The 23887-nt window shown below is 66.7% G+C and overlaps 3 protein-coding genes across 12 annotated transcripts; all 3 read right to left on the minus strand.

Annotated features, from left to right (window-relative positions):
* Nucleotides 1-146: 146 nt before the first annotated feature.
* Nucleotides 147-6258, minus strand: HDAC10 (histone deacetylase 10). Of its 7 annotated transcripts, XM_020882029.2 has the most exons (20): nucleotides 5009-6255; nucleotides 4798-4932; nucleotides 4508-4604; nucleotides 4211-4308; nucleotides 4027-4131; nucleotides 3818-3886; nucleotides 3525-3651; nucleotides 3304-3369; nucleotides 3079-3138; nucleotides 2913-3002; nucleotides 2671-2777; nucleotides 2526-2593; nucleotides 2177-2441; nucleotides 1975-2059; nucleotides 1553-1644; nucleotides 1373-1429; nucleotides 1021-1099; nucleotides 641-823; nucleotides 395-554; nucleotides 147-240 (listed from the first exon to the last, which is right to left on the minus strand). In XM_020882029.2, the coding sequence occupies exons 1-20, from the start codon at nucleotides 5065-5067 to the stop codon at nucleotides 230-232; spliced, it is 2013 nt and encodes a 670-aa protein (XP_020737688.1). In that variant the 5' UTR covers nucleotides 5068-6255; the 3' UTR covers nucleotides 147-229. The 7 variants fall into 7 exon arrangements, with proteins under 7 accessions (XP_020737688.1, XP_070309656.1, XP_020737686.2 ...); XM_070453555.1 differs by having other exon boundaries at nucleotides 2177-2593; nucleotides 4027-4113; nucleotides 5009-6256; XM_020882027.2 differs by having other exon boundaries at nucleotides 2177-2593; nucleotides 5009-6256.
* A 954-nt stretch (nucleotides 6259-7212) lies between these two features.
* On the minus strand, nucleotides 7213-15683 carry MAPK12 (mitogen-activated protein kinase 12). The gene is made up of 12 exons (XM_020882008.2): nucleotides 15072-15683; nucleotides 14857-14986; nucleotides 12517-12575; nucleotides 11598-11709; nucleotides 11456-11485; nucleotides 11169-11216; nucleotides 10547-10661; nucleotides 10243-10314; nucleotides 10011-10090; nucleotides 9862-9940; nucleotides 9611-9784; nucleotides 7213-7766 (listed from the first exon to the last, which is right to left on the minus strand). The coding sequence occupies exons 1-12, from the start codon at nucleotides 15194-15196 to the stop codon at nucleotides 7687-7689; spliced, it is 1104 nt and encodes a 367-aa protein (XP_020737667.1). The 5' UTR covers nucleotides 15197-15683; the 3' UTR covers nucleotides 7213-7686.
* Nucleotides 15684-16883: 1200 nt separating this feature from the next.
* MAPK11 (mitogen-activated protein kinase 11) lies at nucleotides 16884-23111 on the minus strand. Of its 4 annotated transcripts, none has more exons than XM_070453572.1 (12): nucleotides 22746-23107; nucleotides 20600-20729; nucleotides 20454-20512; nucleotides 20264-20375; nucleotides 20163-20192; nucleotides 20034-20081; nucleotides 19839-19953; nucleotides 19508-19579; nucleotides 19191-19264; nucleotides 18681-18759; nucleotides 18426-18599; nucleotides 16884-18162 (listed from the first exon to the last, which is right to left on the minus strand). In XM_070453572.1, the coding sequence occupies exons 1-12, from the start codon at nucleotides 22859-22861 to the stop codon at nucleotides 18083-18085; spliced, it is 1089 nt and encodes a 362-aa protein (XP_070309673.1). In that variant the 5' UTR covers nucleotides 22862-23107; the 3' UTR covers nucleotides 16884-18082. The 4 variants fall into 4 exon arrangements, with proteins under 4 accessions (XP_070309673.1, XP_070309672.1, XP_070309675.1 ...); XM_070453571.1 differs by having other exon boundaries at nucleotides 19191-19270; nucleotides 22746-23105; XM_070453574.1 differs by lacking the exon at nucleotides 18681-18759 and having other exon boundaries at nucleotides 22746-23111.
* Nucleotides 23112-23887: the final 776 nt, after the last annotated feature.

A 23887-nucleotide genomic window follows, 5' to 3' on the forward strand; every position in this document is an offset into this window, starting at 1 on the left:
GGGGAGGGGCCGTCCGTGTAGAGGCTGGCGCCGGAGCGGGGGTCCCGGCGGTAGAGCCCCTGAGCCCGCGTCCTGGGCAGGCCTACAGCCTGGCTCTTAGGTCAGAAGCCTCGCGTAGAGACGTGCTGGCGCAGTTAACAACAGGCTCCCGGGAGACTGGTGCGTAGTGTCGTTTCCACGGTGTAGATACTCTCACCCTGGCCGACTTCAAGCTGCCAGGTCACAGCACTCAAGGAGGCGCTGAGAAGCGGGGCACAACTGCTTGACAGGGCCATGAGCTGGTTCAGGGCAGCACCCCGCTCCCCGGGATGTGAGCCTTCTCCCCACAGAGCCCTAAGGCAGATGTCGCCCACGGCCCCACGCATTCAGCCTAAGCCTGGCCCCGCAGCCTCACCAGCCACCTGCAGCATCTTCCACCTTGGCTCCAGCCGTGGTCTCAGGTACATCAGGGCCTGCGCGTCCTCTGGGGTGGCCATGGAGAAGGGGCCCAGGCTAGGGGGTGCCTCCCCATTCAGCACGCTGGCCAGGACTGTCGCAAGCTGGGGTGTGGATTCCTGGGCCAGCAGCAGAGGTGGAAGCAGGGAGTCACTGATTTCTCCCCACCTCCCATCCCACAGCAGGTCCACCCCACCCAACTCACCTCATCCACAAGGGCCAAGACTCGGCCGCCTGCCGGTCCCCGAAGTAGTGCAGCCAGGAGTGCAGCTTGGGGGTCCCGCAGGCCATGGGCCGGCCCCAGCGCCACCAGCACCAGGTCAGGCTGGAAGCTGTAGGCCAGGGGCAGCACCAGGGCCAGGGCAAAGCTCAGGAACCCACCAGTCGTCTATGGGAGTGACAGCAGCATAGCCCGGCCCATCATCCAGGAAACTCTGGCCAGCTCGGGTCACCCCACCTCGCAATCTTGGGTGGGCAGACACACACCCCCCAGTCCCGCCAGCAAGGGCACGTAAAGGCCAGGAGTCTGGCCCTCATGCCAGTGCCAGTGGGCACAGCTGTCCTGCCCTGTGACTCCCCACTCACCACTGGCAGTGGCACAGAGACGTGGAACGTGGACGGGGCAGTTGCCTCCTTGCCCCCAATGTTCAGCCATAGATTCCTCCTTCCAGGGGAGAGCAAGCATATGGATACATGTGCTTGTGCGTGAGATGCCGCCCACTCTCCAGAGCCCAGACAGATGAGGGACAGCTCAGGGGCAGAGATGCTAGGACTGCTGACCCTCCATGCTGGAGACCCTCCTGGCATTGCTCCCATGGGGCCCTTCTGGAATTCCAGCTGCAGAAGGCCCCGCCCACCTGTCACCCAGGAATCCAGGGTGATGCGTTCATCCCGCCCTACTTGTGAAACTGGACCTACACATGACCCAAGATCATACCCATCATCGGTGAGATCTGGGGGCCGATCCAGCTGTCCCACGGCCACACACAGCAGCCTGGAGGAAGAGTTGGCTCCTGGATGAGCTGCAGCCCACCTGGAGCCCATTCCCAGAGCCCTTCCCACACGGCCAGCCCATGAGCCCTGCCTGGGAGCCTCAGACCAGCCAGGAGAGGCTTACCTCTGGGCTCCGTGGGACAGGCCATACCGAACGGCCACGTCCAGGGTGGCAGCTGCTGCAGAGGCTAGGGTGGCTGCCACGCCGCTGCTCACCTGTGGGGTGGGTAACAGGTGTAAAGGGCAACTCCCAAGCTGGGGAAACATACCCATCTGTCTTGTCTTTGCCCCTGGCTACAGGGTATCATCTGTGCAATCTCAAGGTCAAATTGCTTCAACTGCTTCACTCCTGAAAACAAGACGCTTAAAACTACAAGTCATTCCCTTCACCTCTCTGCCAAGAGAATTTCCTTGAGGGAACTGAGGGGGTGCTCCTGAACTCCAACCCTGGGGCCTGTCCTGGGAAGGAGCCTGGGTACAAAGCAACACTCACATCCACACGGTTCTGTACCACCCAGCGCTGCCCTGACTCCCGGTTGCCCCCACCTGCCCATCCAGTATCCTGTCCAAGAGGTACAGGACCTTCCCGAGTGCAGTGAGGGCCTCGTCCTGGGCCAGGGCCTCACGTGGCCTGTGGTGGACAAACCAGGGGGACACAAGGACACGGCGTGACACACAGACCACAGCTGAGTCCCACAGACATGTGCAGCCACGGCCCGGTCCTTCCCCCCAGGCCCGCCCTGCCCACCTGGCCCAGGCCTGCGTCTCCTCCCGCGGCAGTGACCCCTCCTCACAGAGGACACCCGGGGGCAGGGCCCGGCCAGTGTCTGGCACAGTCAGGGCAACAGCCACGCGGACAGGGGGTGTGGGGTGGAGGTGCAGCTGGTCCAGGAGTAAGCTCAGAGCATCAGCGGCCTGAGTCACTGCTGCCTTGAATTTGGGCTCCCCCGGTGGCAGCGGTGAGGGCCTCCCCTCTGGGCAGGGGGTGCCGGGGCTCAGTACAGGGGCGGCACCTAGGGGTACAGGGTGGTTCAGAGTAACAGACACCAACCGGAGCCTGAGGCGCCATCCCACCTGCCGACCCAAGTCAGGCTGACCTTGCTGCTGGAGGCTCACCCAGTGAGGGGCCTGGGCTGCCCGCACACGCTGGAGGGACTCCAGGGCGCTGCGAGGAGAAGCAGGATCAGGAGGCCCGGCCTCCCGCCCCGGCCCTTCCCACCCTCCTTCCTCTCGGCCCCGCACCTGCCATGGGGCTCCATGGGCCCTGACAAGGGCAGGGCAGGGTCGCCCAGCAGCGCTCGCACCGTCATGCACACGGACTGGGAGAGGGACTCCAGGTGGTAACCACCCTGGGAGGAGGAGGAAACAGAGACATGACAGGCAGGGCGGTCAGGGCCCCAGGCGGGACGCCCTGCTCCGCACAGCAGCAACCTCCGCCAGTACCCCGGCCTCTGCCCAGGCGCCCTCCCCCTCGCTGTGGTCACCTCCAGCACGGCGCAGACCCGGCCGCCAGCCAGCACCTGCAGCAGCTGTGTGAGGTGGGCGAAGCACTCCGGCGTGGCCAGCATCTGCCCCTGCAGCCAGAGTCAGGCGTGAGGAGGGCCTGGCCTGGGGCCCCAGAAGCCCTCCAAAGCCAGGCCAGGCCCTCACCTCTGGATCGCCGATGGCTGAGTCGAATCCTGCAGAGACTAGGACCAGTTCAGGGTCGAACTGCAGGCAGGGTCCGGTGGGAAGAGACAGAAAAGAAGCTGGAGCAGAGGCAGAGGGGAGGCCCCTCCAGAAAGACCCTCCTAACCCCCAAAAGTCCTGTTCCACTCTGGTGGGGAAAGGGGAGCCTCTGGGCACCAAATACCCCTCCACTCCCTCCAGAGTCACCTCAAAGGCCAGGGGCAGCAACACGTGCAGGAAGGCGGCCACATAATCAGCATTTCCCATCCCGACCTGCAGTCAAGAGACGTCAGAGCAGTCCTGCCAGGAAGCACTGCAGGGTCTTCAACCCCAGGCCCGGCTTCTGGGGGTGGTTCTGGCTGGACACCCTGGGCTACACACGGCTTAGGGGGAAACGTAGGCTGGGTGAGGGGGGCGGTGGCCAGTACCTGGTTCCAGGGCAGGTTAACAGTGAAGCCAAGGCCCCGCCCCCGTCCGACAACATCGGCGTCTGACTCCCGCAGATGCGGCCAGAAGTGTCCATGCTCGTAGCGGTGCCAGGAGAAGTAAAGGACGCTGCAACAGCCAGCCGGGGTCAGAGGTCAGAGGTCAGGCCCCCTCAGCCTCAGGGCTCCTGGCAGAACCCTGACCCCCGCCCGCAGCCGCTGAGCACACAGCTGTATCTCCCCTCTCAGGCCAGGCTCAGCCTGAAAAGTGGGGTGTCAGGGAGCCCCCCGCTTACCTGGGGTCATCCTCGAAGATATACTGGATGCCCTGACCATGATGGACATCCCAGTCAACGATGAGGACCCTGGGACAGACAGTTCTGGGGTAATAAGGGTCTGGGCCTCCCACTCCTGGCTAGGAGCCAGGCCCAGGATGGGAAGAGGTACCTCCGTCCCCGCTTCGCGTCTGGCCTGGGCCTTACCCTGCAGCCGGACTGACACAAACCTGCACAACCTGTGCTGCTGCTGGGCGTGTTTGGCTGCTATGGCCACGTTGTTGAACATGCAGAATCCGTTGGCAGTAGCCCTCTGGCTGTGGTGTCCAGGAGGCCTGGGGGTGAGCCTGGGGCAGGTCAGGGTCACTGTGCCTTCACAGGGCCCCCCGCAGGTCAGGGGGGTGCCGCGCTCACCTCACCAGGGCGAGCCCGTTGCGCACAGCTCCCGTCAGCACCGCGTCCACCAGCTGCAGCGCAGCCCCCGCGGCCAGCCGGGCACAGTGGAAGGTACTCTGCAGGGGAGAGGTCCAGGTCAGCCCCCGGCCCCCCACTCCTCACAGGCTCGACCAAGGCCTGTGCCAGGTTACAGGGCACCATTCCCGGGTACCTGCAGTGGCAGCCAACAGGACCCAGTACACGGGAGTGCTGGCCATGAACAGGCACAAGTACCGGATGTGTGACTGGTTGGGGCGGGTTAGCCAGGGCACGCACCGGATGGAGGTAGACGGCATCGTACTGCTTGGACAGGGCCTGGAGCTCCCCGGTGCCCAAGGCCTGGGTCCCCCGCAACAGCGCCACATACTCGGGGCTGCAAAGAGGCAGGCAGGCAAGGCAGGGTCACCAAGAGGAGCAGGTAGAGGAGAGAGGGACTGCCTGCCTCATTGCTCCCTCGCCTACCCCCACAACGCGGAAACTGAGCCTTGCGGGGAGGCTCTATGTGCCGGAACAGCAGGCTGGGGCAGCCCCAGCCTTCCAGGGCCGTGGCCTGCCCCCCATCTGACCTGTGCACCAGGCCCAGCTCCGCCTCCGAGGCCTCGCGGGCTGCCAGCCGCAGACACCTTTGCTCCAGACCTTGCTGCTGCAGGCGCTCCAAGGCAGTGGTCAGGCGCTCAGGACATTCGATCTCACACTCAGGGCTGAGTGGACAGAGAGCTCAGCGTCCAGAGCCTCTGTCTTCATCCCCTGCCTCTCCCTCTGCCAGGCCCCACTTACTCGTCCCAGAGCAGCCGGGCGGCTGTCATGTCCTCGTGGTACACAAGTGCAGTCCCCATGGCCCGCCCGGGGTCACTGTGGGCCACTCAGGGTGGGCAGGACCCAAGGATCCCACTCACAGGCAGGTCAGTGCGCCACCCGCCCCTCGTGGCAACCCCAGGGAGCAGCCAGGGGAGCCACCGGGGCCTGGGCGGGATCTCAGGAAGCCCAGACGGGGAGGCCCCAGGCCCAGCTGGCGACACAGCCAGGCCGGGGTCGCCCGAGTAGCTCCAGAGCCCTGGCTTCCGTCTCGTCCCACGCGGGGCTGCCTTGCGTCCACCTCCGGCTGCCCCAGTCCCCGCCCCGACGCAGCAGAGCGGGCCCAGGCCTGAGCCCCTCCGGCTCCGCGCGCCTCCCTTCCCGCCGGCGGTGGCTCCCCCTCCCCCTCCCCCGGCGCCAAGGGCGGGCTCTCGGCCTCGCGCCCATGCGGAAGTCGGAGCGGCCGGGTGCGGAGCCAGACGGCGAGAGTGCCCAAGCTCCGCGGGCTGTCGCGGCGGCGCCACGCGAGTCTGCGCCCCTCGCCCCGGGCCTCCTCCAGGCCCGCCCAGACCCCGCGCCGCGGCTCAGACACAGCGGTTGCCCACCGCCGCCCCGCGCTGCCCGAGGCCCGGCTGCGAGGGCGCAGGGAAAAGGGAAGGAGCGCGGGGACGAGCGTCCGCGGGAGCGAAGCGATGAGGAGCATCGCCCTGGGAAGGGGGCCAGGACTCAGGCCGGCCGCGGCTGCATCGCAGAGTTGCCCCCCAGGCGCAAGAAGTGTCCGATTGAAGCTCCGGGAAGACCCCCGGCCGGAAAGCGGGGGACTCGGGGGCTCAGGACTGTGGCTGAGAGGCCGGACAGGCGCCGCACCGCGTGGGGAAAGCGAGGGAGGGGACCAACAGAGGAGTGTCTCCCAGCTTCAAACCGAGAGCTTCGGGGGACTGAGCCCGTAGGGGCGGGCTGTGGGCCGGGCCTGGAGGGCAGACTTTCTGAGGCGGTCTCGGGTGGGGGCGAGATGGCTGGGCCTGCGAGGGCTGGTCTCCGCGGCGGGAGATCTGGAGGCGGGGCAGCGACCCGGGGCAGGCGTGCTCCCGTCCTCGGTTGCCCCAGCCGTACGGGGACGACCCCCACGGCGGGGCAGCTGTAGAGGGAGGCCCTGGCATTGCCCCGCGGCCCGCAGCCTGCTCGAAACGCCCTCGTCCCGGCCGGGGTGCCTGCCGCGTGGGCCCCTGGCCGCCGCCGGGCTGGGGAAGGCGTGCCCGCCCCGGAGCCAATCAGAGCAACTCGGAAGCCGCGAGCCGACAGGCGGTCCCGCGCACGTGGTCGCCGAGGCGTGGCCCGCGGCCGCCCGCCCCGCGGAGATGGCTGAACGCTTGCGTCACAGGCGCGGGCTGCCTGGGCGGACGGCGGTATCCACTGTGGTCACTTGTCTTGACCGTATATTTGGCTGAACCAGCTGTGCGCGCGGCCGGGAGAAGGAAGACGGGCGGATCCCGCCTTGCGCGCACCTCCGGAGAGAAACAGTCGGGAGGAGCCCCAGGGCGGCCCCTGGCCCATCAGCGAGTCTGCAACGACCAGCAGAGGGCTCCGCGGGCTCACCCGCGGCGGCAGGGGATGGCCGGGCCTGCGACCGGAAGAGGAGCACAGAAGCCACCTTCTGCTAAAGCTCGGGCGTCTCAGACGCCCCTGAGAAGCCGCGAGTGTCTTGCATGACCCTCCCGCCCACGAACCTGGCCTTGGAGAGTGCGGGAACCCCAGATACCGGGGACTGACACCCGAGTTGGACCTTGACCCCCTCACCCTTGTCAGGCCCTGCCCTGCATCTGGCTCCAGGGTCTAAGCTTAGAGGAAGGAAATGGCAACCCACTCCAGTGTTCTTGCCTGGAGAATCCCATGGACAGAGGAGCCTGGCAGGCTACAGTCCATGGGGTTGCAAGGAGTCAGACAGGACTGAGCAACTGACTACACAGCCACCACCGCTCAAGAAGGACGGGTCCAAACCCTACCTCGGGGGCTCCAGGCCTGAGGCTCCCTGAAACAGGTTGGGGGGTCAGCTTTGTGGCCGGGGAGGGAAGGGTTGCCCAGGCCCAGTGGCTCAGAGTGAGGAGAAACTCCCAGACCAGCCTCCTTACTCCAAAGAAAAACCTAAAGGTGGAGCTCCAGCCCAGGAATGAGGAAGTGAAGCAGAGTGGGACCTACAAAAGGGTTTATTTCCTCCAGCCGAGGGGCCACACCATGTGACCAATGTACATTCCAGGCTGGGGGTGAAGAAGCGTCCACACAACACACTCAGGAGACGCATCCCGGAGTCGGCATCCTGTCCTTCCTTCTCAGCACAGTTCAGAGAAGGCAGGGTCAGAGGCCAGGACTTGACCCCAAGTCCTGTCCCACCCCACTGGCTCTGAAGCTTCTGGTGCGTCCTGGGGACGGGGACCGCTGCTGGCAGGGTCAGAGCCCAGCCCCAGGTCAGGTGGGCATCCTGTCCAGAAAGTCCAGATGCTCCTCCAAGGATAGGCTGAGATGGGGTCTGCGAGCAGAGGAACAGGCTTCCAAGAGAGATTCCGTGGAGCACAGGGACTCCCGAGACTCCAGCCTCAGCCAAGGTCACAGTGGCAGACGGGGTCTCCCGTCCAGGTGGAGCCCCAGCCAGGGCCCAGGCGTCTTCACAAGGCTGTCTCCTTGGAGACCTTGGCCCCCAGCTGCCGGGGAGGCTTGAAGCTGAGCACCTCTTTATATGTGACACCTGGGGTCAGAAGGACAGAGTCACAGGAGAAGGAGCCCACCACCCATCAGACAGCTCCACAGTGCATACCAAGCATCGACACCAGTGACCCAGACCAAGTGCTCACCCAGACCAGTGATAGCTTCTGAGATTCCACTCGGGGTGGGGATGGGGAAAACGCCCGGGCCCAGAGCACAGGTCACTGACCTCGGGGCTCACTGCCCCCCTAAATTACAGTCAGAGATCACTGCCAGGGCTTAGGCACCAAGGGAGCTCCTTTGTCCCACATGTGCGAATCCACCCACATCCATCCCCAGGGACTGTCCACCCTGACAGGACTCCTGTAGCCCACACACGCGGCCCCCAGAGTGGCTCTGGCCCCACAGCCTGCCTCTGAGCAGAGGATGTTGCAGGCACATAAACCAATGTGTTCACTCAAGTGGAGCTAGGGTCCCACCAGGGCATTCCAGCTTCTGAGCCCAGAACGTCTATGAAGCCTCAAACAAGAGGGAAATTCCCACTGACCACCTGCATCTCGGGCTTCCTCACCAGTCCCCATGTTCCCTGCACCACGCCCAGAGCGGGCGGTCCCTGGGGAGGGGGCGCTGCTCCACCTCTCCCAGCGTGCCCACACTCACCAGGCCGGCAGAGTGCCCATCTGGGGGACCACTAGCCCCGTTCAGAGGACCATGCCTCAACAGCATGTGGTCTGTGTGGCTTGCCCAGTGAGCGGCACAGTTGTGTTCCCACCTGTGGGGTGCCTCCCAGGCCGCCCGTCTGACCCTCACGAAGGGAGGGGCCAGGCCACATGGGGAAGGTCCATGTGAAGCCCTCGCTGGAAGGCTGGCCTTTCCCAGGGAGACAGGAAGTAATGAGCTTAAATACCTCACGGGGGTTTAACCGCAAACAAGCCGGGGGTTTAACCGCAAACATGGTCTGTAGTAAAAGCAAAAGTTCTTACTACAGTTTGGGGTGGGAACCACAGACAGGATCCTATGGCCTGCGGTTTTGGGTTTTCTGGTCTTTTTTTAGCAACAGAAAACTTATAAGCACAAAACCCAGCACAGAGAAAGGTGCAGCCCCCGCCGGCAGCACAGAGAACCCAGGGACTCGAAGGAGCTCGGTGTGAGCAGCGCAGCCGTCCGGCCCCGCCCCACCCTCCGCGTCCAGGACCACAGCGCGGCCTGAGGCTCAGCCGGGATGGGGTCTCGGACAGCGGCCACCAGGCCCGCAGCTCCAGCGGCCCTGTGCTGCCCTCAGCTGGGTCCCCACTCCCTCTAGGGGCCTGAAGCCACGGAGAGACCATGTGCTGGACAAGGCCTGATCCAGCGTGGGGCGTCAGGGACCTGGCGGTGGGGGGGCGGGCCAGGGACCACACAGGTGACCCTGAGCCCAGCCTCAGGCTGAGCAGCCCTCAGAGACCAGCAGGGCCCTCGGTCTAGGGACAGCCAAAGCAAAGCCTGGTGGCGCAGAGCATGGATGGGGGTGCTCAGTGGGCTGGAGGGGATGGGCAAGGGGTGCTGAGGAAGGTGGAGGGCAGACAGGCTGCCTGGTGCGGTCCTGACCCTCCCGGCAGGACAAGGGTGCTGTGTGACTGTGTGGTAGGAACGGTCTTGAAAGGGGAAGGAGATCCAAGAAGTATGAGCAGAGGCCTGGGGAGGGGTTCCGAGGGGCTCCGGGGCAGCCCGGGCCCTGGCCTAGACGTGCACGGGCACGCTGGCTGCTCCGGGCGCCAGGAGAGACCCAGTGCCTGGGTGTGCCCTCTGACCTCCTGCTGCGTTCCTCGCTGAAGCTGCATCCCGGGGAGGGGGGCCCGGGCCCCTGAGCCCCGCCACCCGCACGGGGCCGCCCAGGCCCCCACTCACGCTTCCACTCGTCCAGCGTGCGGTCCACGTCGTCAAAGGACTCGTCGTATTTCTGGGCCTGGGGCTCGTCCTCCATGTCGTGCAGAGACTCGAAGTAGGGGTGGGCCAGCGCCTCGGCCGCCGTCACCCGCCGCTCCGCATCCAGCACCAGCATCTTCTCCAGGAGGCTCACGGCTGCAGGAAGGACAGGTCAGGCAGACCGAGGTCAGCATCCTAGGGCCCGGACCCACACCCACCCCAGTGCCACCTACCCAGGGGGCTCGCGTTGGTCAGGACGGAGGCAAAATCCTTCTTCTCCAGCTCAGGGAGGCCCTTCATGTAGTTCTTGGCCTGCGCGGGAGCAGACCGTGAGAAGCCAGTCCCAGGCCTGTCCCCAGCCGCCACCCGGCTCCCAGCTGACCTCGTCACTTTGCAGCCTCTGCACAAACTCCGCGGGAGGCGTCCCCGTCACCTTCATGATCTCCTTCAGCTGGTCCAGGTCTTGGCCAAGGTCAGGAACACAGAGCGGGCCAGAGACAGGGCTCACCCACCCACCTGCTCCTGGCAGGTGTCCCCTCAGGTGCAGGGTAAGCCCCCCCAAACCCAGCCCCAGGTGCAGGGTAAGCCCCAGCCTGGCCCTCGGTATAGGATACGGTCGTTGCCTTTGAAGAGCGTCTTCCCCGTGATCATCTCGGCCATGATGCAGCCCACGGACCAGATGTCCACTGAGACAGAAGCCCCTGCGTCAGGGCTCTGCGGGCTGGGGAGGGGGGCACACACAGACTGGGGAGGCGGAGACACAGACGGGGGTGGGGGCGGTGGAGGGGTCATGGGCGCCAGAGCCATCTGGCCTGCCACCCCCCCCCCCCGCCCAGCCCCCCACCTAGCTTGGAGCCTCCCCACGAAGCAGCTGCCACGGACCCCCGTGGAGCAGGGCGCAGGTGGGCAGCTCCTCACCCGTCTGCGTGTAGTGCATCCAGTTCAAGATGACTTCGGGTGCCCGGTACCACCGGGTCACCACGTACCCGGTCATCTCGCTGTCTGCCTGCCGGGCCAGGCCGAAGTCCAGGATCTATAGCCAGAGTCAGAGGAAGTGGGGGACAAAGTGGACCCTGGGGAGTGGGCGGGCTGACTGTGGTCCACAAGACCCCAAGGGGCCCGGGCACACCGGGGCCTCGGGACAACTCCCTGGGGATGAGGTCTTGGCCACGTGCCCTTAACCCTGTCTCCAGGGCCCCCTGACAGAGAGGGCCCCGGGCCCAACAGGCCATGCCTGCCCCCAACCCTCAGAAATAGGCCCCCGGGGGTCTCCTCCCCACACCCCGCCCCTGCAGACGCCCAGCCCCGGCCAGTGCCTCTGTGCAGTCCCCCTCCGCCCCACTTCTCCTCAAGCAGGTACGGGCATGTGCCACAGGTCACCTGCCAAGTGCCGCCCTAGGACCCCGGCCACGGCCCAGATGGTTGGGGTCTGGTCCGTCCGCATGGGCCTGGGCCAGCCCACCTCCGGGCCTGAGAGCAGGGGCCCAGCGGGCAGACAGGCGGGTGTGGGGGAGGGCCGAGCACCCAGCCCCACACAAACCTTCAGCTCACAGTCCTCGTTCACCGCCAGGTTGCCAGGCTTCAGGTCCTGGGGACGAGGCATGGTGTTGGTGCAGTGCCACCCAGCAGGCCCAAAGCCAGGGCCCGAGCAGCGCCTGAACGTGGGAGCATGGCCGGCCTCCTCGCAGCCCTTCCAGGAAGGGTGGGGTACCCGCCCCGGGCGGTGTGCAGGGGGTGTGCCCCGTCAGGGGTGGGCGGCTCTGGGACGAAGCCCCTTACACCCACAGCCAGGAGAGGCCCCCCCCCCCCCCCCGGGCCAGGACTCACCCTGTGGATGACGCCAGCAGCGTGGATGTACTGTGGGGACAGAAGGTGGTCAGCGACCGTCAGCTCACAGGAACCCGCATCCCGGCCATGCCCAGGGCCCCTCCCAGCCCAGCAGGCGCCCCCTGCCATCCCGTGTCCCCACCTTCAGCCCCTTAAGCATCTGGTAGACAAGGAACTGCACTCGGTCCTCACTCAGCTTCTCATGCTTCATGAGCTTTCCCAAGTCGGTGCCCATGAACGGCATCACCAGGTAGCTGCAGGGCATGACAGAGTACAGACAGTCAGGGTCGCATGGGACCCCATCACACTGCGGCACGTGGTCTCCGCCTCCCACGGCGCTGCCCCAGGCCCCACCCTGTGGGCCCCGCGAGGCCAGGCAGCTAAGAACTGTGCTTTGGAGTTTCTGAAGGTTGACCAGGGAGACCGAGGTTTGAGGCAGGGGAAGGGGCAAAAGAAAGGAGAGAGGTGGTTCTGGACAGGGGTGAATGCAGGGCATCCGCATCGGGGGGGCAAGCTGGATGGGGTGGGGAGACAGGGAGACAGCCTGAGCACCCCACCAGGACGCTGGGCCAGTGTGTGTGTGTCCTTGACCTCCGCGAGGCTGAGCGGTGAGGAGCCCGTCTCCCCCGCCCTTGCCAGGCCAGGCCCAGGCTCCTAGCCGAGGGGAGCGTGGGTCCAGGGGTAGCCACCCCGGCAGTCGCGGGGCGGGCGTCACAGAACAGTCAGCACTGGGCCCCCTGCGCCCCTCCCCTCCCGCCGGCAAAGGTCAGCAGCTCCAGTTACAGGCACAGCCTCAGGGCCAGCACGGAGCACGGGACCGCTGACAACCCTCGGGGCCAAGACTCACAGCTCTGGCACTGCAGGAGGGGGCCCAGGTCCACCCTGTGGCAACAGGAGCATGTGGCAGGGGGCAGTGGGGGGCGGGTGTGCCCCAACCCCTGGCCAGGCTGTGAGGCGAGACCCGCCTCAAGGGGCTCCCTGCCAACCCCAAAGCTGAAGTTGACACCCAGGAGCCACCCAACACCAACTCCCTACCCGGCCAACCCCGGGCTGGCACTCACAAGTCTGTGAAGTCATCCAGTGTCTCGTCAGGCGTGAACACATCCAGCAGCCCAATCACCTGGGGAGGAGGCCAAGCGCCGGGTGGGCGGGGGCTCGGGCAACCACTGTTCTCAGCAGGCGAGCCCCCTGCAACTGCCCATGGGCCCGGCTCTGCCCACTGGCAGCTCTACCTTGCCCTGGCACACGTGCCCACAGACAAAGGCTATTTCTGGATGGAGACTGCGGGCATCCTCTGGGGGAGGGGCAGCCTCAAGTCCAGGGCAGCCCCCAGCCATCCAAGGAGCTCAACCCTTGGCCCGTCCTCACCCCACTTCCTGTCCCTGCTGAAGACCCAGGACCAGGGTGGGGGCAGCCAGCCCCTAGGAGGGACCACACCTCTGCCAAAGAGGTCCAGGCAGGCAGCACTAGGACCAAACCCACACCCCGCAGGCCTGTGCTTGGGGGGTGACAGCACACGGGCAGTCTGACAGCTGGCACCTGGGCCTCCAGGGACCCCGTGAAGCCTGCACATCCAAGCGGCTAGAGAGACAGGTGGGCGTGCTGGCAGAGGGCAGGCCTGGCAGAGACCACACGAATGGTGGCCGAGGCAGGAGACAAGAGAGCTCGGAGCACTTGAGGAACACGGGAGAGAGGCCAGGTGGCCAAGAACCAGGCCAGGGAGCCGCCAAGGAGAAGCCGAGGAGAGCGAACGGGCCCGCGACACCAGGTGAAGGCTGCCCTGATCCCAGGAGCCGCTGCGGGGGGGTTAGGCGGGCATGCTGCTGGGTGCAGCCCCGGCTGCGGTGCAGGCACAAAGTGGGCATGAGGCAGAGTGATGACTCGGTGACCACCACAGCCTCCAGGGCCAGACACGGGTGAGGGAGGCAGGGACACCAGAGAGGGGCCAGAGGCAGCAGAAGCCTCAGGAGGCGGTTTCAGCAAGGATCCCGGAGGTTCAGGGGAGGCGTGTCAGGTTGATGGAAACTTCCAGGCCTCTGCCTTGCACAAAGAGGCCGGTGCTGGGGGTGGGGGGCTGGGGTGCAGGGGCAGAGGTGGGCACAGAACGGGCAGGACTGGGTCACGCCTCAGCCTCTTGGAGAGCGTTTCCTCCCAGGAACCCAGGATCATGAAAGGCGGAGCCTCCCAGCTCAGGGGGGCAGCTGCTGTGGGTCAGGGGGCCTGTGGGAAGGCAGGAACCGGCGGCAGCGGGGAGGCCCGAGCAAGGAAGGACAGGACCGGGAGGCCACGGATCAGAAGCCCAGGGAGAGCGTGGACAGGCCAGGGCGAGGTGGGGGAGCACGAAATGGGAGGGAGAGGACCGCAGGAAGGCTCTGGCAGAGGGGTCAGTCCTTATGGGGACGAGTCCCACGTGTGAGCAGGTGTGCCTGCAGGTAGCAAAGCCGGGGCGGGGTGGGTGTCCACCACAAGGGGACTCCACCTGGGGATGGGAGTGCAGGACCCACCGAGGCGCTGAGCGGGTGGGCCCTGGAGCTGAGGGCAGTTTCCTGGTGGACACGGGGACCAGGAGGTGCCGGCCCACCATGACTGACCAGGGTCTGGGCACCCAGATTACCCTCAGACTGAGCAGGAGTGGCTTGCGGGAGGGGGAGCAGGTAGCTCTCAGGGTCACAGGAGGAACTGCATGGAGGAAGAGGGAAGGGCCCTCTGCAGTCCGCACTGTGCAGGGAGAGGCTTGGGGCACCACGGCCATCTCCTGTGGGCAGGTCGGGAGGCAGAGGAGACGCCTCCCTGGTGGGGGCCGGCCCTTCCTCACATTGTTGGGGAGGGCGTCACAGGAAGGGTCTGCATGCAGCTGGTGCCTAACATCCTCCACACACGGCTCGCTGGACCCCTTCACCATCAGAGATCCGGGGGCTCTGAGGAAGCTGACAGCTCGGGTTCCTCCGTGTTTCCAGCCATCCCAGTCCCAGGGCTGGGGCTCAGGAGGCGGGCTGGGGCTCAGGAGGCAGACTGGGGTCGGGAAAGGGGCTGGAGGAGCGGGCAGGGGGCAGCGGGCTGGCGTGGGGGGGAGGTCCCTTCCAGGAAAACCCCTCCTCCCGCCGAGGTCCCCAGGGCTCAAGTCAAAGTTTGGAGCGAGTAGGGCAGGAGCCCTATGGCCTGGGCCATCCCCAAGCAGGCCCCAGGCCCAAGAGCCAGAGGAGGCTGCGGGACGGGCCCAGGTGGAGCGGACGAGACCCGGGGAAGCCGCCCTCTCGACCCGCACGCTCCGGGACACGGTAGGACCCACGGACTCCGCCCCGCCACCCCAAGGATCAGCCCAGGGGTCTCCAGGGCAGGATCTGGGGCCGGCGGGGGATGAGCGGAGCGCGGCGGCCGCGGGTCCGGGCGGCGCGACTCACGTTCTCGTGGCGCATGTGCTTCAGCAGGCGAAGCTCGCGGTAGGCGCGCTTGGCGAACAGCTCGGACTGAAAGGGCCGGTACAGCTTCTTGATGGCCACCTTGGCGCCAGTGCGGCTGTCCACTGCCGAGCTGCGGGGCGCACAGCTCAGCGAGGGGCCGGGACACCCCACCCGCGGCCACCTGCGGCCTGAGACCCAGCCCGGCCTGCGCTCACCACACGGCACCATAGGCGCCCGAGCCCACGGGCTGCAGATCCTGGTACACGACGCGCACCTCCCAGGCCGTCTTGGTCACCTCCTGGCGATAAAAGCCCTTGCGGGCGGGCGACGGAGAGCTCATGGCTGGCCGGGCACCTCCCCCGCCGCCTCGAGGGCCGGGGTTCCTGCGCGCACCCCGGGCCACCGCCGCAGCCGCCGCCGGGGAACCCGGCTGCCGGCTGTCCCGTCCGGAGCTCCGACCCCGGCCCCCGCCTGGCCCGCGCGCGGCCCCTCCCCTGCGGGAGGACCAACCGGCCCCGGGGCCCGGGCGCACGTGACGCCCCCGCCCCCGCCCCCGCCGCCCCTCCGGAAACCTGAGGCGGCGCCGCCTGGGAGGCCGGAGGCGGGGGAAGGGAGCGCCGCGGCGCAGGGCAGCCCCCGCCCGGACTGGCCTGCCTCTGCGCTCCGCCCTCGGGCTGGACTCCGCGTGAGGCCCGAGGGGCTCCAGCCTCCTCCTTCCCGCCGCCCCAGGGGCGCTGGCCCATCCTGGCCGTCTGAGCTTGTCAGCTTCTACCCCCAGCCCCAAATCACCGTTCAGCAGTCCCGCCAACTCCCCCGCCCCCAACCAGAGAACTTCCACCCTGAGGCACCTGACCTGAGCACTGTAGGCCAACTACCCACCCCAGGATGCCCCTTCACCCTGCGCTGACCCTCCCACCCCCGGCTCTGTTCCACCCCCATCTTGCCTTTATCCCCCTTTCCCTGTGAAGAAGCGCATTCCCTCTCCCGAACTCAGAGTGCCTACCACGCTGGAGCAGAGAGGACGGTCCTGCAGGCCCCCCACCTGGGTGGGGACACTGCCCAGAGATGTGCACGCCACCCTGCAGGTCCCGCCCCTGTCCAGCCCAGGCCCTCAGGTTTACGCTTCAAAACACACCCAGAGCGGCTCATTCTCCCCAGGAAGGTACGTCCAACTCCCAAAGTGGAGGGGCGCCCACTTACCTTGAGATGGGAGCATTATCATTTCATGCGTCAGAGGTCCCTCCATGCCCTCCCCCAGCCCAGTGACCCAGGCCTGAGACACAGCAGGGTAACAAGATCCCCAGGGGCCCAGCCACCTTCCTGTGCCGTGGATCAGCAGCCCTGCAGCTCGCCGGCCAGGGCAGCTTTATACCTGCTCCAGCGCAGCGAGGCGGCACTCGGGAGGCTGCAGGCTAGGGTCCCTGGAGCCACAGTCATCTTTGCCCGTGCCCCTCATCCCCTGTGGTCCCCCACCTGCCTCCTCCAGGAAGCCCCTTTACTCTCTGCATTGAGGTGCAGAGCTCCAGAAGGGTTCTGTTGCTCCCGCCCCGCCCGGCCCCGCCCGGTTGCCAGGGGTCCTCCGGGACCTGAGGCCAAGCAGCCATGCTGACCAGGCCTCTCTGCAGGCGCAGCTCCCAGATGATCCCCACAACCCTCCCAAGGCCTGGGGCAAAGGCACAGAATGTCCCCATAATAAGGACACTTTGCCTGGTCCCCAGTGGGGCCTGGGCCTTCCCAGCCTGAGCTGCAGGGAGCATCAGGGGCTTGACTGGAAAGAAAGGAGAGCTTCTCCCTGGCCCTGGGGAAGGCAGGCCTTTGCTGCCCCACCCTGCCTCCTCCCTGACCAGAGTGAGGGGCAGGTCTGGATCTGGACCAGACGCTGCCCAGTGAACCTCTGAAGGAGTGGGCTGATTCTGGGCGGACAGCTGCTCTGTCCACCTCAGGCCCCGCTGGGGCGCGGGGGCTGCGGGGACACGGCCCTGCTGTACAGGCAGTGGGGCAGCAGGAACTGGAGCCTGAGACACGAGCCGAGTGGGGGGCAGGACCCCCTTTATTGCAGGACCCCCGTGCAGGCACTCGACACTCAGACCCCCCTGGTCCTGGAGGGTGGGAGGTCACCACCTGACAGAGAAGCCCCTCGATGGCGGGCCCACACCCCCAACACATCTGGAGGGTTCCTGTCCCAGAGTTTCTGGGTCCCCTCCGCTCTGGAAGGACGGAGGACAAGGGCGGACCCACAGATTCTAATCTGGTCCCTGCAGCAGGACCAGAGGGCGGGCAGAGGTGGGGCTGGCACAGGTCTCTCCATCCGCTTGGGGCCAGGATCCACATCCACACTGGTGGGCGCCTCCTCGAGGCCGGAGCCTCCCAGCCTGCCAGGCCCCCAGCGGGCCCGGAGCCCCGTGCCTCAGGAACCGGCTGCAGCTCCCATGTCCAAGGGGAGAGGGGATTTGCCCACAGGGATGCCCGTGGCCACCTGAGCCCCTTGCACGCCGCGCAGCATGCTCTTAGCAAAGCCTCGCGCCCCACCCACATCAAGGACTGAAGGCAGGGGAGGCAACAGTACAGTCACCCGCACTTGGGCCTGCAGCCAGTCACACCGCAGGCTCCCAGGGGCCCTCAGACTCACACACGCCTGCGTCTGCTGGGATGTGTGGATTCCAGGACACATGCGGTGTGTACAGCACGGGTGGACACGTGGCTCCAGGCAGCCGCCCCACTCCGCCACCCCCACAGAAGACCCTTTGAGCCTCAGCACTTTTGAAGGGAACCCCTCACTTCCAGACTGAGCAGCTCTGACCATCAAGACTCTTCCTTTGTGCAGGGAGGCTCCCGCCCCAATGTACTTACCCCCCGCCCAGAGCCAGCCCTCTCGATCCAGGTCTGGAAACACACACACTGCCCAGGGAGAGGTCTGTTGGCACCCAGGTCCTCCCAAGGAGGCCCTAAAGGGGAGTTCAGGAGGGGGCAGGAGAACAAGGACGTGCAGGACACTGTGCCCAGACTCCCACGCCCGCGGCTCATGCCCGTGCAGGCATCCACACACATGCAGGTTCCCCAGAAGGCGCAGCGTAGGACGGGGGTCCCAGGCCAGGGCTGGGTGCCACTGGCTGTGGTGGCCTCAAGGCAGGCGCCCCCCATGGGCGTCTGGCAGGCCGGGGCTGGCGGCAGGTGCGCTCAGGCCCCTGCTTGAGTGCCAGCGGGGCGGCTGGCAGGTGGCATTTCATCACTGCGCAACGTCCAGGCTGCCCAGCGGCTGCGGGGGCTCTGGGGGCTTGAAGCTGAGGACTTCCTGGTAGGTGAGCTCTGTGCAAGGAGGGGGAAGCGTGCGCTCAGGCCCCCAGCAGCCCAGGCCCCTCACCCTCTGGGAGCGGCCGCTGCTCACGGGCCCCTTCCTGGACTTGCCCTGTGTGGCCCCCAGGTTTCTGGTGGACTCACCCAGGCCCAGCTCTAGCTGCCCCTGCCCGCCCCTGTGTTGGGGGTAGATGTCCCCCCACCCAGACCCTCTCGGAGGAGCGGGAGTCCCCCACTGAGAACCGCCAGGGCCAGCCTTGGGGACGCGGCCCCACCCTTCCACTCCTCCACCGTGCGCTCCTTGGCCTCCACGCTCTCGTCGTAGGGCTCCGCCTCTGGCTCGTCCTCTGGGTCATGGTACTGGCTGAAGTAGGCGTGGGCCAGGGCCTCGGCTGCACTGACCCTCTGGTCACTGTCCAGCACCAGCATCCTGCCCAGGAGATCCACAGCTGTGGGGGCAGGGGTGCCAGGTCAGCTCCACTCCCAGGGCCGAGCGTGGAGCCCCACCCAGGCCCCGGGCCGGTCCTCACCCAGGGGGTTGGCTCCACGGAAGATGCTCCTGAGGTCCTTCTGGGGCATTGGGGGCAGGGACTGGATGTAGGTCCGGGCCTAGGTGCCCACGGAAGGGTCTGAGGGGCTGTCCAAGGCCTCCCCGCCCCTGGCCCTAAGCCAGGCAGGGGCTTGATGGGAGAAGCCCCTGGCCTTTCTCTCCAACAAGCCTGGCCAAGTGCATGCGTGGAACAAAGACTTCCCCCCTCAGATTTGGGGGCTCCAGCACCTTGCCTGGCCCCACAGGCCCGCAGGCCCAGGTATGGTGCAACTCCACGGTCTGTGGCCAGGACACTGCAGGTGCCCAGGCTTCACCCGCCCTGTCCCTCACGCCAGGAGTGTCTCCCCAGGGCACCCGTTTCTCCCTGAAGGGGGCCGTGCCCGCCTTGGGTCTGTTCCACTGTGGCCCATGCTCCCCCCATGGGGCCCCATCTAGTCCCACAGCCCCCTTCCCACCAGGTCAGCAGAGGGGCTGGTGACCAACGACTCACATGTTCTGAGGATATCTTTGCTAGAACCTCAGGGCTGGGTGTGCCCACCACCTCCATGATACGCTTCAGCTGGTCTATGTCTGCCTGGCTCAGGAAAGGTCCAACGGCCAGGCATGGACTCTCCTGGGATCCCAGACCCCAGACCTTGGGTCACTGCCCAGACCCTGCTGTCCTGCCACTGGGGACAGTGATCCCAAGGTGGCATGGTGTGGGGCAGAGGAGGCAAGACTGTCCAGAAAGGGCCAGAGCCCACCTCCCTCGACCCTCACCCCGCAATAGGAAGCCCAACCCTCCTCCCCAACCTGAACCAAGGATACAGTCATTTCCGGGGAAGAGGGCCTTTCCCTGGAGCAGTTCAGCCATGATGCAGCCCACGGACCAGATGTCCACTGAAGGAGGAGGCGCACCATCAGTCTGCCCACCCCAAATCCCGCCCCAGAGAGCCGGGGGCTGGACCCACCGGCCCCGCGGTCACATCCAGGCCCTTTCCTGCCGGCACCCTGGGCAGGGCAAGGGTCAGCCCAGGACCTGCAGTGCCCTGCCTTTCTGAAGGTCTGGTCTTGAGCTCCTGGCCTGTCCCAAAGGTCCCTGGCCTCTGGGCCCCACCTGCCCGCCCCCGCAGGCCACGCCGGGTGGGGCTGCCATCACCTGTCTGGTTGTAGTGCATCCAGTTCAGCATGATCTCGGGGGCCCTGTACCAGCGCGTGGCCACGTAGCCAGTCATCTCCTCGTCTGCCTGGCGCGCCAGCCCGAAGTCCAGGATCTAGGGTGACCCCCGGCTTCAGCCCCGCGGGTCTCCACCTCCCTGCAGCCGCCTCCCTAGCCCCTGCCCTGGTCGCTCACCCTCAGCTCACAGTCCTCATTCACAGCCACATTGCTGGGCTTCAGGTCCTGCGGGGCGGGCGGGCGCAATGAGAGGCCGGCAGAGTCCCAGGCGCAGGAACCCCCGCCGCCGCCGCGCACCGCACCTACCCGGTGGATGATCCCGGCCGAGTGGATGTACTGCGAGGGGGAGACGGCGGGGCGTCAGGCGCTGGCCCCTGTGCCCCCACCCGCGCCCGCTCCGCGCCCACCTTTAGCCCGCGCAGCAGCTGGTACACGAGGAACTGGACGTGCTCGTCGCTCAGCGCCTGGCACTTGACGATGTTGTTCAGGTCGGCGCCCATCAGCGTGGTCACCAGGTACCTGGGTGCGGCCGGGAATGAGCCCCGCGCCCCCGCCGCGCCGCCCCTGCGCCCCCGCCCCGCCGCCTCCGCTGCTCACACTTCGCTGAAGTCCTCGAGGGAGGTGGCCGGCGTGAACACGTCCAGTAGCCCGATGACCTGGGGGCGCGGGGAGTCAGAGCCCAGCAGCCGGAGCGCCCGCCCCGCCGCTGCCCGCGCGCCCCCGCCCACGTGCCCCCCGCTCACGTTCTCGTGCTTCAGGTGTTTGAGCAGCCGCAGCTCGCGGTAGGTCCTCCGCGCGTGGATCAGAGACTGGAAGGGCCGCGACAGCTTCTTCACCGCCACCCTCTGGCGCAGCCGCGTGTCATAGGCCGAGCTGCAAGGCCGCTCATGAGGTCCAGCCTCGGTCCCGCACTCCCCACCGGCCAGAAGGCCACTGGCACCAGCATCGGACCACACTCACTCCCAGGCTCTCCCCTCCCTCCTGGGGTCTTCTTTTATTTATTTATTTATTTAATATTATTTGTTTGGCTGTGCTAGGTCCTAGTGGAGGCATGTGGGATCTAGTCCCCTGAGCAGGGATTGAACTCTGGCCTCCCCGCATTGGGAGGACAGCCTCTTAGCCACCAGACTACCAGGGAAGTCCCCCTCCTGGGGTCTCGCTCCTTCCTCCAGAGGCAGGTTCCCTGACATCCGGCCTCCCTAGCCCACCTGAATTTCTCCTGACTCCTGCCCACCTCTCAGGGTGGAAATACCACTGCAGGGAAACAGCCAGAAGTGTGTTCTCAGAGTAGACGGTCCTCCAGCTCCTCGTGGGCCAGGGGATTGGGAGCCCCCTGAGGGGTCTCAAAGCCAACTCCAAAGCCCTGGAATATTCAACACGTGGAGGAGAACCTGACCAAAGGTGTGTGTTGCATCCCTATCTTTGACAGTGAGAAACTAGACAGTAGGAAGTGTCCAGCAGAGGGTGGTGTCTGGACCCCCGCAGCATTCCCCTCCTGCAGTCCCACTCCTCCCTCCCCATGGAGGTGCAGACTCGAAGCCTCCATGCCCAGCTGCTCAGCGAGCCAAGCCCTCCCCGCTCCCGCCCCACTGCGGTCTCTAGGATCCAGCTTCCCTCCAGCAAGCTGTCATGTGCAGCCACCCCAGCCCTCCACGCCCACGCAGCACGTGGGATGTTCTTGGGTGATGGCGGAGGAAAGCCGGTCTGGGGTGGGAGTCGGGGGGAATGTCCCTCACGGGAGAGGGGAGCAGACCCCTTTCTGTCTGCAGGGTCAGCAGAGGACTGCGGGGAGGCCATCAGCTCCATCCGAGGAGGGAGGGTGCCCAGGAGTGACACCTGCCTGGGGGCCCGCTTCCAGCCAGGGCTCTGTCAGCTCCCCCAGGGGCCAGGAGCACGTTGGCTCACACCCTCTCCTGCCCCTGAGCTGTTAGAGGGGAAGCCAGGGCCCTGTGGCTGGGGTGGCTGCAGTGGCCTGGGGTTCCCGATGGCCGGCCAGTGACAGCGTGAGGCTCAAGGCCCAGGGGACCCCGAACCCCTGCTCCAGGCTCCAGCGCTGGGCCCTGGGAGGGATCTGAGGAGTCCCACTTGGAACCTTCTGCCACATCCTAGAGAAACAACTCTACCCCCGGGGGCCTGCCTGCCCACACCCATGGCCCCACAGACACCTGGCACCTCACCCGTTCTGGATTGGGAGGGCACCCCTTGACATCCACACCCACAGCTGGCCTAACTGTCAACACTGAAACCCCAAGGACTGTCTGCAAGGCCCGGCCGGCCCCACCAGGTCCAGGGCCTCCCCAGGCCCCACCCTCCTGTCTGGGTCCCAGGGTCTCCGTGCAGTGTGCGCTCTCTAGGTTGGGGCAAAAATGGGGAGGCGTGTAGACCCCCTAAAGACTGTGGGGGATGGTAGGCTTCTCTGATCAGGCCTCAGCCCCGTTCGGAGTCTGAGACCCCTTAGAAAACAGGGGAGGGGACCAGGCCCACGGAGGAGCTTGAGGTCATTCCTCGGCAGGGGTCTTGGTGCCCCACCCCCAAGCAGGGCTCTTCTTTTTCAAGCAAAACTACCCACCCTGGGACTAGGGTATCTACCGGAGCCCAGGGCTGCCTGACCCTTGACCGGGGAACCCCAGATGCGTGGTCAGACATCCAGGGCCACGGAGACCGGCCCTTTCGCCAGCTGTGACGCCGCAGATTCAGACCCGGAGGAGGACGCCCTGGGCTGGAGGGGCAGGACCACCCTTCCCCGGCCAGGGAGAAGCTCCGGGAGGAGTTTCCCTCGCGCTCCCAGCCCCCATTCATTCCTTGGATCCGCGTAAGGCCCGGGGGCGGAGGCAGGGCGCGCGCGGAGACCCCCCCCCCCCCCCCCCGCCCGCCCCCGCCCGCCCCTACCAGACTGAGCCGTAGGCGCCCGAGCCCACCGGGCGCAGCCCCTGCAGCCGCTGCGGCACCTCCCACAGTGTCTTGTTCAGCTCCTGCCGGTAGAAGCCGGCGCGCGGGCCCGACATGTCCGGAGCGGCCGCAGCTCGGCGCGCGCCCCGCCCCGCGCCCCGAGCCCCGCGGAGCCCCAGCCGGCGGCGGGAGGCGGGGCGGGGCGGGGCGGGGCCGGGGAGGGGGTTCCCGCAGACGAGCGCGCGGCTTCCTGCCGGCCCCGGGCGGCGGCCCGGCGGAAAGCGGCCTTCCCGGGGGATGAGGGGGGCGCCGTGAAACGGCTCCTGGCTCCTCCCGCGGCCTCCTTCCGGGGACCGCGCGCCTCCCCCAAACGCGCTGCGTCTATCCTCGGCGCGGCACCGCCCGGGCCGGGCCGGGCCGCCGCCACCTCCTGGGCTCGGGTCCTCGCACCCTCCCGTGCCTGCACCCAGGGCGCCACCCCTGCCCACCTGCCTTCGCCCGCACTCGGCCACCCGCCTGCTCTGGGTCCTGGTCTCCCTGCTCCAACCTGCTCGGCGGCGGACACCCCTCCTCTCCCGGCTCCTCATCCGGGCCCAGCACCCCTCCCCTCTCCCAGCGAGCTCCCCCTGGAATGAAGGCAGAATCCTCTAAATCAGAGAAGCCAGGGCGAACCATGGGAGATATGTATATTTACATTTATATACATTTATCAGAATAGAAAATAGCCCCTGAGAAAAGCTAGGCATTTGGTCGGGTAAGGTCCCCTCAGTCGTGGGCCGATGGCGGCGCCTTGGACCCTGGGTCGGCCTCACTTCCCTTCCCGTTTGGCCATCCGACCTTGGCCGTGTGGTTCGCTTCCTGGTAAAGCTTCCCCGGCCTGGTGGGGCCTCCTGCAGCGGCGGCTCCACGGCCGGGCCCGGCCGCACTCTGGGGGAAGCGCAACTGTCGGGCCGGGCCCGGAGACCCGCCCTCAGGACCAGGGACAGCGGCGACACCAGTGGGATTGGAGGGCTGGGCTCTTAGGAAACTCTCCCCACCGGGGCCCTCTTTGGGGCCTGGTACCCGTCCTCCTTCTGAAGTAGCCCCTTCGGCTGTGGCCTCTTCCAGGAAGCCCACTCTGACTTTCCCAGGTACTGCGGGGT

This window comes from Odocoileus virginianus, chromosome 23 (assembly GCF_023699985.2).
Source record: "Odocoileus virginianus isolate 20LAN1187 ecotype Illinois chromosome 23, Ovbor_1.2, whole genome shotgun sequence".
In the NCBI taxonomy this organism is placed as follows: Eukaryota; Metazoa; Chordata; class Mammalia; order Artiodactyla; family Cervidae; genus Odocoileus; species Odocoileus virginianus.

Coding starts and splice junctions, on each gene's coding strand:
- HDAC10 (XM_020882027.2), bottom strand. CDS start 5,067: ATGGGGACTGCACTTGTGTACCACGAGGACATGACAGCCGCCCGGCTG. Junction 4,309..4,507: donor ATGCCGTCTACCTCCATCCG/GTGCGTGCCCTG, acceptor TCTCCCCTGCAG/AGTACCTTCCACTGTGCCCG. Junction 824..1,020: donor TCTCTGTGCCACTGCCAGTG/GTGAGTGGGGAG, acceptor TCACTCCCATAG/ACGACTGGTGGGTTCCTGAG.
- MAPK12 (XM_020882008.2), bottom strand. CDS start 15,196: ATGAGCTCTCCGTCGCCCGCCCGCAAGGGCTTTTATCGCCAGGAGGTG. Junction 11,710..12,516: donor CTGGATGACTTCACAGACTT/GTGAGTGCCAGC, acceptor CATGCCCTGCAG/CTACCTGGTGATGCCGTTCA. Junction 11,217..11,455: donor CTGCTGGCGTCATCCACAGG/GTGAGTCCTGGC, acceptor CCTCGTCCCCAG/GACCTGAAGCCTGGCAACCT.
- MAPK11 (XM_070453571.1), bottom strand. CDS start 22,861: ATGTCGGGCCCGCGCGCCGGCTTCTACCGGCAGGAGCTGAACAAGACA. Junction 20,193..20,263: donor AGCTGCTGCGCGGGCTAAAG/GTGGGCGCGGAG, acceptor TCCCCCTCGCAG/TACATCCACTCGGCCGGGAT. Junction 19,954..20,033: donor ATGAGGACTGTGAGCTGAGG/GTGAGCGACCAG, acceptor GGGTCACCCTAG/ATCCTGGACTTCGGGCTGGC.